Source organism: Scylla paramamosain, unplaced genomic scaffold (assembly GCF_035594125.1).
Source record: "Scylla paramamosain isolate STU-SP2022 unplaced genomic scaffold, ASM3559412v1 Contig95, whole genome shotgun sequence".
In the NCBI taxonomy this organism is placed as follows: domain Eukaryota; kingdom Metazoa; phylum Arthropoda; class Malacostraca; order Decapoda; family Portunidae; genus Scylla; species Scylla paramamosain.
This window is the reverse complement of record NW_026973760.1, coordinates 177,979-190,000: the sequence shown is the minus strand read 5'-3', so window position 1 is coordinate 190,000 and position 12,022 is coordinate 177,979. Positions and strand designations below refer to the sequence as shown.

General features: G+C 40.7%; 2 protein-coding genes across 2 annotated transcripts in view; both read right to left on the bottom strand.

Annotated features, from left to right (window-relative positions):
- The window catches only part of LOC135098960 (uncharacterized), a 24,633-nt gene extending 24,343 nt beyond the window's left edge, over positions 1 to 290 (bottom strand). The window contains exon 1 of the mRNA XM_064001402.1: positions 1 to 290. This exon is cut by the window's left edge and continues 855 nt beyond it. The gene's annotated coding sequence lies outside the window, so the exon portion shown is untranslated.
- A 701-nt stretch (positions 291 to 991) lies between these two features.
- LOC135098962 (uncharacterized) lies at positions 992 to 11,575 on the bottom strand. Its single transcript, XM_064001404.1, has 7 exons — positions 11,454 to 11,575; positions 9,220 to 9,350; positions 6,558 to 6,714; positions 5,997 to 6,114; positions 5,559 to 5,777; positions 3,472 to 3,557; positions 992 to 1,890 (listed from the first exon to the last, which is right to left on the bottom strand). Exons 3-5 carry the CDS (start codon positions 6,667 to 6,669, stop codon positions 5,636 to 5,638), a joined length of 372 nt encoding a protein of 123 aa, XP_063857474.1. The 5' UTR covers positions 6,670 to 6,714; positions 9,220 to 9,350; positions 11,454 to 11,575; the 3' UTR covers positions 992 to 1,890; positions 3,472 to 3,557; positions 5,559 to 5,635.
- Positions 11,576 to 12,022: the final 447 nt, after the last annotated feature.

Below are 12,022 nucleotides of genomic sequence, written 5' to 3'. Positions count from 1 at the left end.
AGAACATATCTTTAGGAGCAATAGCACAATGACCAGGAAAAATTTGGCAATACTTTATCATGTGACAGTTGAGTTCAGTAGTAGGTGTGGGATAAGTCTTTGCTGCTGCTTTCTCTACTCATGTTGCAATTCCTGTGTTCATTTGTAGATCATTTTCCAGATAATCTTGATGCATTTTTTTTTCTCTTGTATATGTTTAAATCTTTGATCATTGAAAGTAATGTTTCTGCTGTTATTTCTTTTGTTTTGATAAATTGATTGTAAATCGAATTAATTTCTTATATTTTCATAACCTTTACATTCTAAAAGAAAATGTTTTAGTGGTGCAAGTCAACCATGAACTGAGCAAAGTAAAACTTAAAGCAAAGCTTTCATTCTTTGGGAGTAATCCATGTGATCTTTGCTTTAGATGTTCTTGATCCATTGTTCCTGGACAGATCCAGCAGCTTTAGATCTGTAATATATCACAAATTCCACAGATAGAGATGAGCAGCATTTGACTCCAGACAGACACACTGATAAAATTACTGGAAACACAATGAATTTGTTAAAAAAGAATAAGAATGGCATTCTCATTTAGATGAAGGAATGATAAAAAAAAAAGTTGATTTCCATGATAAGACCAAGATTGGAATAGGTGGCAGTGGTGTGTGTGGTCTCCTCATATAAAGAGAAATATTATAAAATTAGAAAAAGTACAAAAAACAGTCATTAAGAAGGTCCCAGAGTTGAATAAGTCGACCTATGAAGAGATGAAGGATGTTGAAAATTTATATCCTTGAAAATAGGAGAGAGAGAGAGAGAGAGAGAGAGAGAGAGAGAGAGAGAGAGAGAGAGAGAGAGAGAGAGAGAGAGAGAGAGAGAGAGAGAAATTTAATAAACACCTATAGAGTTATATAGTATAGAAAATGTGGACAAAGAATGTTTTATAACTTGGTTCTATGGTTAACTACACAAAAACTTGTGGAAGGAGATAATGAGTGGAAATAGGTAGGCATATCTCTTTTATTTTTTTTTAATGTAGGAAGGACACTGGCCAAGGGCAACAAAAATCATACAGGGATTGTCATGTTAAGGGCTAATGGCTGCCTGCAACTTCCCTATTTTCCTATGGTTAACATTATATCATCATATCAAATATCATATAGAAATGTGGACAGCAAAATTGACAGTTTTAAAGTAAGTTCAAAGTAAAAAAGTAAAAAATAAACAAAAAATCTGTTGTTACTATAGAGGGTTACAATCAGGTATCATATAGTATTCAAATCTTAATTTTTCCAAGAACCAATGCTCTTTTGTTTTTAATGAGGCAAAGGGGAGAATGTGTCTGTTGTTAATACACCAGACTGGCCATTCAACTAACAAAGTGAGTGGGAATGTCTTGGTTATTATACATGTTTTTTTTCACGCTATAACACTTTAAAAGTCACGTCGGCCCAAAATAGTCTAAGTTTAAGATGAGGCTGGCACATAGAAGCCCCATCCCACCAGAGTCGCTTGGACAGGGCTTCTATGTGCAAGTCTCACCTTAAACTTTGACTATTTTTGGCCAATCCTGATTTTCTTTTTTGACCTGAGGGCATGAATTGTTTACCATCAAAATAACTTACAAAATGCAAATAACTTACACGACCACATTGTTGTAATTTTATCTCATACTATACATAAAAACACAAATTTAAAGCATCCTAGACACTACACTAGAGACAGCTGGTAGATCTGGCTTGCAAGATTTGCACTGAAGCAGGCAAACACATTAGCCTGCAGTACCAGGCAGAGAGGACACACCCAGCACTAGCTGTAGACACATCAGACCCCGCAATGGGGCACCACCATCACACAGCCTTGATTGCACAGACAGTATGTGTGCTGGCAGAAGAAGACAAAGTTCTGCAAAAAAAAGTAATGCAAATTGCTTATTCTGCATCACTCACACGCTATATTCCACACTCACGCAGACTTTACTTTCCACGAACTCTTCACTCCCTTTCCTGGCCTATCAGATGGCTCAGACAATTCTGAAACACCCCCACAACTCTTCCATATCTATTTCTCTTCAACCAAATACCTTTTTCACATGCACACACCACAATACCTGAGCTACACATCCTCTCCTCTTATTTCACACTCATTCACACTGAAATCATTCCTTGTTAGGTTAATCAAGACTCACACCTATTATTAACAGGAGCTCCTAACATGCAATTATCCAGCTATCTGTTGCTCCTCTTGCAATCTTATGCCTTTATTTTCAATGTTACTGCTCTTGTAATCTTAATAAGTGCATGCCTGCCTCCCCTCCTCCAATTCCTTCAGAAAAAACCCCATCCATCATCACCTCATCATTTATCACACTCCCAACAATGCTATATACAGCTGAAATTCCCCTGTCCAAAATTCCTGGGACTGAAAGTGCTGCAGATTTCATTTTCCCAGTTTTTTTAATATTTTTATGTGGATTTATCAAATGGGACAACTTGGGGTTGGCATCAAGGTTTACACCTACCTTCAATGTGGCTTTACAATGGCCACAAAGAATATCAAAGTGTAAAAACATGACAGCACACCCACAGAACAAAGGCTTCAGTGTTCAAAAAGTAGCAAATTGTCACCCATGCCCTGAGGATGCCATGTTGTCTTTTAGTCACAGAGGGACTGCCAGACACAGCAGAGAGGGATGTCTCTCCTGTGCTTCCCTGCCTGTCCCCCCCTTACCAGCACCTTCTCATTCCACGGCTCACATTTAATTCTTACATTATAACGGGTCCTGGCAAGCTTAACAAAGAGAAGAGTGCTGTGATGGCCCTTGTTTGAGAGGGCTTGCTACTTGTGAGACTGGAAGGGAGACAGCAAGATCAGCAGCGAAAGCTATGACAAAGGTATGATACAAAAGCCATGACAAAGGCAGATACAAAAATAGTAAGCTGTTGCATTGTAAAAACTGATTTGCTGCACCTTCTTTTAGTCAGAAGAGGCTTGGGAGTTGCAGGGTAACAGAGACTGTACTGGCGCACTAGGCATAGCTGTCACTCCCAAGAGAAAGAAAGGCTCTTGGTGATAAAGGAAGGCAGATACAAGAATAGTAAGCTGATGCATTGTAAAAACTGATTTGCTGCACCTTCTTTTAGTCAGAAGAGGCTTGGGAGTTGCAGGGTAACAGAGTAACAGCTGTTCCAACCACTGAGAAGCCTTTGCCAACTAACTGTGTGACGGCTGCTTCTGATCTTCCCATCTTTCTTCCTGTCTGACAATTACTGATCCCTTCTTGAACAACCACAATCACAACACTCTTATGAGAAGAATTAAGCTGTAGCAAGCGGGAAACAAGCAGGGCAATGTGGGAAAGACATCTCCCACTATGCTTGACTGTTATTATCAGTGTCAAGGATTCAAAAACTGAGTATTGCATCTTCAGAGCACACAAGTTACAGACAGAGGACCTCAACTGTACTAACACAACACAGTATTCACCTGACTGTTGGTTCCTGAAAGGCTCCAGTCAGATGTGCTTGTTGCTCCTCATTTACAGAAGTCTCCCAAGGTCTCTTCTCTGTCACCTGAGGGAAAACACAGTCAACAAACACTGCAGCATTATTACACAGCATGGGAGGCACGACAGAATACACTGATATGCACCTTCAAGAAATGAAAAGAATTAAAGCAGCAAACTGTGCCATTTATACACAGCAAATGTTGGTCTGGGGGTCAGGAAAGATATGAGTAGAAGCAGTAGTAGTAGTAGTAGTAGTAGTAGTAGTAGTAGTAGTAGTAGTAGTAGTAGTAGTAGTAGTAGTAGTAGTAGTAGTAGTAGCAGTAGTAGTAGTTTTAATTCCTCAAAGAACAGTTCTATTGCTTTAATTTCCTGCCTATCTAAAGTTTTTAATCTACCCTCAACAGGAATATTCTTAAACATCTATCACTTCACAGCCTTCTTCTATCTGATCGCCAGTATTAGGGTCCATCAAGGCTGCTCTACTGGTGATCTTCTGGCTTTCCTTACTGAGTCTTGGTCATCATCCTCTTTTAGAGATTTTGGTGAAACTTTTGCTGTTGCCTTGGACATATCAAAAGCTTCTGATAGTCTGGCACAAAGCTTGCATTTCCAAACTACCCTCCTACGGTTTCTATCCTTCTCTCTGTAACTTCATCTCAAGTTTCCTTTCTGACCGTTCTATTGCTGCTGTGGTAGACAGTCACTGTTCTTCTCCTAAATCTATTAACAGTGGTGTTCCTCAGCGTTCTGTCACCCACTCTCTTCTTATTATTCATTAATGATCTTCTAAACCAAACTTCTTGTCTTATCCACTCCTACTCTGATGATACCACCCTGCACTTTTCCACGTCTTTTCATAGACGTGCAACCCTTCAGGAGGTAAACATATCACGCAGGGAAGCCACAGAACGCCTGACTTCTGATCTTTCCAAAATTTCTGATTGGGGCAGAGCAAACTTGGTATTGTTCAATGCCTCAAAAACTCAATTCCTCCATCTATCAACTCGACACAACCTTCCAGACAACTATCCCCTCTTCTTCAATGACACTCAACTGTCCCCTCTTCTACACTGAACATCCTCGGTCTGTCCTTTACTTATAATCTGAACTGGAAACTTCACATCTCATCTCTAGCTAAAACAGCATCTATGAAGTTAGGTGTTCTGAGACGTCTCCGCCAGTTTTCTCACCCCCCCAGCTGCTAACTCTGTACAAGGGCCTTATCCATCCATGTATGGAGTATGCTTCACATGTCTGGGGGGTTCCACTCATACTGCTCTTCTAGACAGGGTGGAATCAAAAGCTTTTCGTCTCATCAACTCCTCTCCTCTAACTGACTGTCTTCAGCCCCTCTCTCACCGCCGCAATGTTGCATATCTAGCTGTCTTCTCCCGCTATTTTCATGCTAACTGCTCTTCTGATCTTGCTAACTGCATGCCTCCCCTCCTTCCACGGCCTCGCTGCACAAGACTTTCTTCTTTCTCTCACCCCTATTCTGTCCACCTCTCTAATGCAAGAGTTAACCAGTATTCTCAATCATTCATCCCTTTCTCTGGTAAACTCTGGAACTCCCTGCCTGCTTCTGTATTTCCACCTTCCTATGACTTGAATTCCTTCAAGAGGGAGGTTTCAAGACACTTATCCATCAATTTTTGACCACTGCTTTGACCCTTTTATGGGACTGACATTTCAGTGGGCATATTTTTATAAGATTTTTGTTGCCCTTGGCCAGTGTCACTCATACATTAAAAAAAAAAAAAAAAAAAAAAAAAAAAAAAAAAAAAAAAAAAAAAAAAAAAAGCTGGCAATCCCACACACACACACACACACACACACACACACACACACACACACACACACACACACACACACACACACACACACACACACACACACACACAGACATCATTCACACTCTTAGCCCCATCAGTCCCTAGTGGAAAAGGACAGTCAGACACAGCACAGCTGGTCACATACATCCAAACAGAACTTGACTTAATCCTGTAAAATACAAACAGGTCTATACAAAATACAGAAAAGACATGCAAGTGGAGGCATCACCAACCTCCTCCGGGAATCTGGCAGGACAAACGGCACGGCAGAACCCATTCTTGCTCCCGTACTCCACATGCTGGTCTAGCATCATCGAGTGGGCAAAGCAGTTGTAGCGTTTCTCCCACTCACTCTCTCTGCTGAAGTCTCTGTTCTGAATCTCTCTGCTGAAGTCTCTGTTCTGAATCTGACGCAGAAGCTGAGGCGACAGTACCGGCAGCACAGCGTCAACCTGAGGAATGTCACCAATGTTCAGTCAATCAAACCATAAAAACACTATTGAAACTCCCCTTAACTTCCACTAGAGCTTGTTGAAAGTGAGAGACACAGCACTGCAACACATAAGAACAGCATCCTCTTAGGAAAATGTTCCTGCTGTGTGTGGATTTGTGAGAGAAAAGTACACAGTTGTTTTGCAGGAGTGAAGCCATTCTGAAAGATAATGTGTCACCTTTTGGAGAAATGTGCCTGTGTGTTACAGGCACACTGTCCAAGCAAGATTCCACCACCAGCACCTGCGGATCCCTCTGGATAGACAGTGAAGGTCTTAGCAGCATCACTCCCTGGCTCTGTGAATAATGTGACAGATTTCAACACAGTGTTCTCAAGATTTCAATAGTCAATATCTTCCATGGCTACACAGGCCCACAGTCTTATCAAACAAACTTCCAATTGATTTATTATAACTAATTAATCAGACATTTGAATCAAGTGACTGAGATGTCAGGGAGTCAAGACAGGCTCATGCAGTAGTGGCCAGTCAAAGCAGCAGAGTGCAAGGAACTAATTCTCAAAGAGTGGTGGATGAAAAGAACAGACTCAGTAATCAGGTTGTTAGTGCTGAGTCACTAGGGAGATTTTAAAAGAAGATACACAAATCTAGGGATAGGGATAAGTAGAAATAGGTAGACACATTCAATTGAGGAAGTGCCATGTGCAGGCCTGATGGCTCCTTGCAGCTCCCCTCATGTTCTCATGTTGTTATGTTCGCCAAGACACTGAAGCGACTCACTCAGGCGCACAAACTTCTCCAGCTTGGAGAGAATGTCTCGGCGGTTGTGCTCAAGTAGGGTCTTCAGGAACCTCTTAACAGTAAGGTCCTGGAAGTGTGGGCACTCCTCCATCGTGGTGAAAACTGCGTGGGTGAAGGCATCGCTTCTCAGGCACCGCTGCAAAGTATTACAGCCTCCCTTAACAACATGTACATGCTTACAAACATTTTATCATTTAACTCAGAAAGAAAAAAAGGAGTTATTTGAATCTGTGGTCAGCAGCAATCCATGTAAAAGTGAAAGTGTGGACACTGAAGCCGTGAATAATGAGAGATGACTGTATTACCATCATTTTTATTATTACTATTTTTTTTATCATTACCATTTTTGTGGAAAACAGCCTTAGTACATGTATGCATTATTAATATTTTTACATTTGTGTCAACCTTTTTTTTCTTTTTTTTTTTTTTTATGTAGGAAGGACACCACAATCCCTCCACTTTCCCTCACTCCAGCTGTTTGTGTTCCAGGAAAGCAAGCACCACCTCTCCTCTTTAGGCCCTCTCCCATTCCTGCCTGGCATCTTCCCAGAGCTACTACTACTACTACTACTACTACTACTACTACTACTATGAAAATAGCAGTAAAAGACAGCTAGATATGCAACATTATGGCGGTGAGAGAGAGGCTGAAGACAGTCAGTTAGAGGAGAGGAGTTGATGAGATGAAAAGCTTTTGATTCCACCCTGTCTAGAAGAGCAGTATGTGTGAAACCCCCCCAGACATGTGAAGCATACTCCATACATGGACGGATAAGGCCCTTGTACAGAGTTAGCAGCTGGGGGGGTTAGAAAAACTGGAGGAGACGTCTCAGACCACCTAACTTCATAGAAGCTGTTTTAGCTAGAGATGAGATGTGAAGTTTCCAGTTCAGATTATAAGTAAAGGGCAGACCAAGGATATTCAGTGTAGAAGAGGGGACAGTTGAGTGTCATTGAAGAAGAGGGGATAGTTGTCTGGAAGGTTGTGTTGAGTTGATAGATGGAGGAATTGAGTTTTTGAGGCACTGAACAATACCAAGTTTGCTCTGCCCCAATCAGAAATTTTGGAAAGATCAGAAGTCAGGCGTTCTGTGGCTTCCCTGCGTGATATGTTTACCTCCTGAAGGGTTGCAAGTCTATGAAAAGACGTGGAAAAGTGCAGGGTGGTATCATCAGCGTAGGAGTGGATAGGACAAGAAGTTTGGTTTAGAAGATCATTAATGAATAATAAGAAGAGAGTGGGTGACAGAACGCTGAGGAACACCACTGTTAATAGATTTAGGAGAAGAACAGTGACTGTCTACCACAGCAGCAATAGAACGGTCAGAAAGGAAACTTGAGATGAAGTTACAGAGAGAAGGATAGAAACCGTAGGAGGGTAGTTTGGAGATCAAAGCTTTGTGCCAGACTCTATCAAAAGCTTTTGATATGTCCAAGGCAACAGGAAAAGTTTCACCAAAATCTCTAAAAGAGGATGACCAAGACTCAGTAAGGAAAGCCAGAAGATCACCAGTAGAGCGGCCTTGACGGAACCCATACTGGTGATCAGATAGAAGGTTGTGAAGTGATAGATGTTTAAGAATCTCCCTGTTGAGGATAGATTCAAAAACTTTAGATAGGCAGGAAATTAAAGCAATAGGACGGTAGTTTGAGGGATTAGAACGGTCACCCTTTTTAGGAACAGGTTGAATGTAGGCAAACTTCCAGCAAGAAGGAAAGGTAGATGTTGACAGACAGAGCTGAAAGAGTTTGACTAGGCAAGGTGCAAGCACGGAGGCACAGTTTCGGAGAACAATAGGAGGGACCCCATCAGGTCCATAAGCCTTTCGAGGGTTTAGGCCAGCGAGGGCATGGAAGACATCATTGCAAAGAATTTTAATAGGTGGCATGAAGTAGTCAGAGGGTGGAGGAGAGGGAGGAACAAGCCCAGAATCCTCCAAGGTAGAGTTTTTAGCAAAGGTTTGAGCAAAGAGTTCAGCTTTAGAAATAGATGTGATAGCAGTGGTGCCATCTGGTTGAAATAGAGGAGGGAAAGAAGAAGAAGCAAAGTTATTGGAGATATTTTTGGCTAGATGCCAGAAATCACGAGGGGAGTTAGATCTTGAAAGGTTTTGACATTTTCTGTTAATGAAGGAGTTTTTGGCTAGTTGGAGAACAGACTTGGCATGGTTCCAGCCAGAAATATAAAGTGCATGAGATTCTGGTGATGGAAGGCTTAAGTACCTTTTGTGGGCCACCTCTCTATCATGTATAGCACGAGAACAAGCTGTGTTAAACCAAGGTTTAGAAGGTTTAGGGCAAGAAAAAGAGTGAGGAATGTACGCCTCCATGCCAGACACTATCACCTCTGTTATGCGCTCAGCACACAAAGATGGCTCTCTGACATGGAAGCAGTAGTCATTCCAAGGAAAATCAGCAAAATACCTCCTCAGGTCCCCCCAACTAGCAGAGGCAAAACACCAGAGGCACCTTCACTTAGGGGGATCCTGAGGAGGGATTGGAGTGATAGGACAAGATAAAGATATGAGATTGTGATCGGAGTTTACATACAAAATACTTATAATACAGAGAAATAAATAAAAAATAGAACAGCTTTCATGGGTACAATAATAATAGAGTCCTTTAAAGAGAATAATGTCACCTTTCATTATCAATTGTTAGCTTTGTCTTGTCTGAGGTGAGGGTGCCACTGACTTCTTCCTCTCTCAACTGTCTATAGCTTGTCTATGTCATGCTGTAGCTGACTGCATTCATCTTGTGACTGAAGTGTGTCTGAAAATCACATTGATGATCATTAAATAATTCATATGCCATCCATACAATCACATAAGAACATAAGAACATAAGAAATAAGGGAAGCTGCAAGAAGGGAGCAGGCTTACACGTGGCAGTCCCTGTATGAAACACTCCTACCTATTTCCATCTGTTATCCCCATCCATAAACTTGTCTAATCTTCTCTTAAAGCTCTCTAGTGTCCTACCACTAACTACATGATTACTGAGTCCGTTCCACTCATCTACCACTCGATTTGAGAACCAATTTTTTCCTATCTCCTTCCTAAACCTAAATTTTTCAAGCTTGAACCCGTTATTTCTTGTTCAAAGGTTGGCTATTTGTCTGGAATGAATATGAGTACAATGCAAGGTGAGGCACCACACAGGATATGAATGCAGCCCGACACTCTCCAACGTACAAAACCTTAGTTAGCTGCACCCATAAATTAACATTAAAATTATATTAAAATGCCCTTTAGTCCCTCCCAAATAACACCATATCAATGTGTCAATGTGTATTCAATGCATATTAATAACACAGCTGCCTTGAAATATTTCAATATACAGTCTGCATAACACCTACCTACACTCACCTCACATAACAACAAAACAACCTCTCTCTCTCTCACACACACACACACACACACACACACACACACACACACACACACACACACACACCTCATGAATATTTCCTTGAACCTAACCTAACCTAACCTACACTCACCTCACCTAACAAGAAAATAAGCTCTCTCTCACTCTCTCACACACACACACACACACACACACACACACACACACACACACACACACACGTCTCAGAAACATGCTGCCGCCTGACGCGCCTCGGCCTACTCGTGCCACCAGACACCACAATAAGATGACGCCCCTAAAGGTGCCACGTACGGACCGGTACAGACTCAGTGCGATTCCCACCATGGTGCGAGCCATCAATCAATAGTCTCTTCTAGATTAGACTTACCTTTAGGATTAATGTCAAGTATTTCCCCACCACCAATGTACATTTTCACTTTGTTGACTGCCTAAAGAATAAACCGTTTATTATTATTATTATTATTATTATTATTATTATTATTATTATTACACACACACACACACACACACACACACACACACCTCATGAATATTCCCTTGAAGTGTTCCTTTGCCGTGACCCGAGACACGAGACCTTCCCGGTACAAGTTAACTTAGTGAATACTTGCAAATTAGTACTTATTAGGCTAGGTCATTTTTGGTTAAATGAGGTTAATGAAGGAGTTTAATGAAGGTAGTTTAGCTTAGGTTAATGACCTCAGCAAAGCCCTGTTTTCATAATATTCTAATTCTCATTCTTAGACAATTCTTAGACATTCTTAGACAAGGAATGTGAAAAGTGGTTCATCTCTCTCTCTCTCTCAAGCCAGCTACTCAAGCTTGACTGGGGCACAGGAACACAAAAAGCAACAGTGCATGTACTTTGTTAAACTGAAATTTTATACCACACCCTAAAAAAAAAATAAAATAAAAAATAAAAAAAAATAAAAAATAAAAAAAAAGCATATATATAACACACACACACACACACACACACACACACCCTAGGGAGTCATTAACCTAACCTAACCACCACTACCACCACCTAACCTGGTGCCACTCATGAAGGAATGTGGTCCCAGGATGACTGGGCTTATGGCTTAGTCAAAATGGGTTCCCAGTTATTAATTTCTGTTACAGTTATGCTTATAAGGACTCCACACATTGCTTCTGGCACTGCTAATTGCTTTGTGTCACAGTGAAAGGGTTAAAGATCACCCATTGCTACACATCTTGCCATGCAGTATCAAATTAATAACCTTATACAAGTCACAGCAGCCTGTTATTAAGAAATTAAGGTTTTAAATGTAGACAGTCTTTCATGAGCTTGCATTGATGGGATATGCTACTTATAGTAACAAATTCCTAACAAAAACTTCATTAATCTCAAGAAACCAACAGAATCCCAAATGGAAACAAATATCTATTCTGTATTTGCACAATTCCTCTATTTAAGTGCACACCGAGGCATCTGTACATTCCCTTAACCTTAATCTTTCTACTCACCGCGGGAAAAGTGCAGCTGAAGGAGGGAGCAGGAAAAAAAAGCCACATTTTGAAGCCAAGCCATTCTTGACCTTGCGCTACGTGACTTACAAGGGGAAGAGACCGCGGGCTTAAATGTTTTCTTTGTTATTGTTATTTTAGTGTTTATCTCTGGCCTTTTTCGTATTTTTTCCATTATTAATTTTTCATTTTCTTATTTTGTAATGCTTTAGTGACAGTGTTAATGATGAACCAATCCAATTATATAAATCTTTTTTATTTTTTTATTTGGGTGGATGGGGGAATTTCTTGGTCTACAAATCTTCATTACACACATAATCCCAGTGGCTGTACTTAAGATAAAAACTGTTTGCTCTAGAACACTCCTGGCTTTACATATCTGCTTTACTTACGGTCCCAAAACATTTTACAGTATTGAAGCCTAACACATTTCAGTCTGATAAATGCTTGATGTAATCTGTTTATCATATCCTCTAACTCAACTTTGTTTTATGGGTGAGGATGACTTAATTAAAATGAATCCAAAACATTTTCCCACACAAGATATTAGGAATTATAACTTATTCTCT

Coding starts and splice junctions, on each gene's coding strand:
- LOC135098962 (XM_064001404.1), bottom strand. CDS start 6,669: ATGGAGGAGTGCCCACACTTCCAGGACCTTACTGTTAAGAGGTTCCTG. Junction 6,115..6,557: donor GGAGAAGTTTGTGCGCCTGA/GTGAGTCGCTTC, acceptor CATTATTCACAG/AGCCAGGGAGTGATGCTGCT. Junction 5,778..5,996: donor CAGGCACATTTCTCCAAAAG/GTGACACATTAT, acceptor GACATTCCTCAG/GTTGACGCTGTGCTGCCGGT.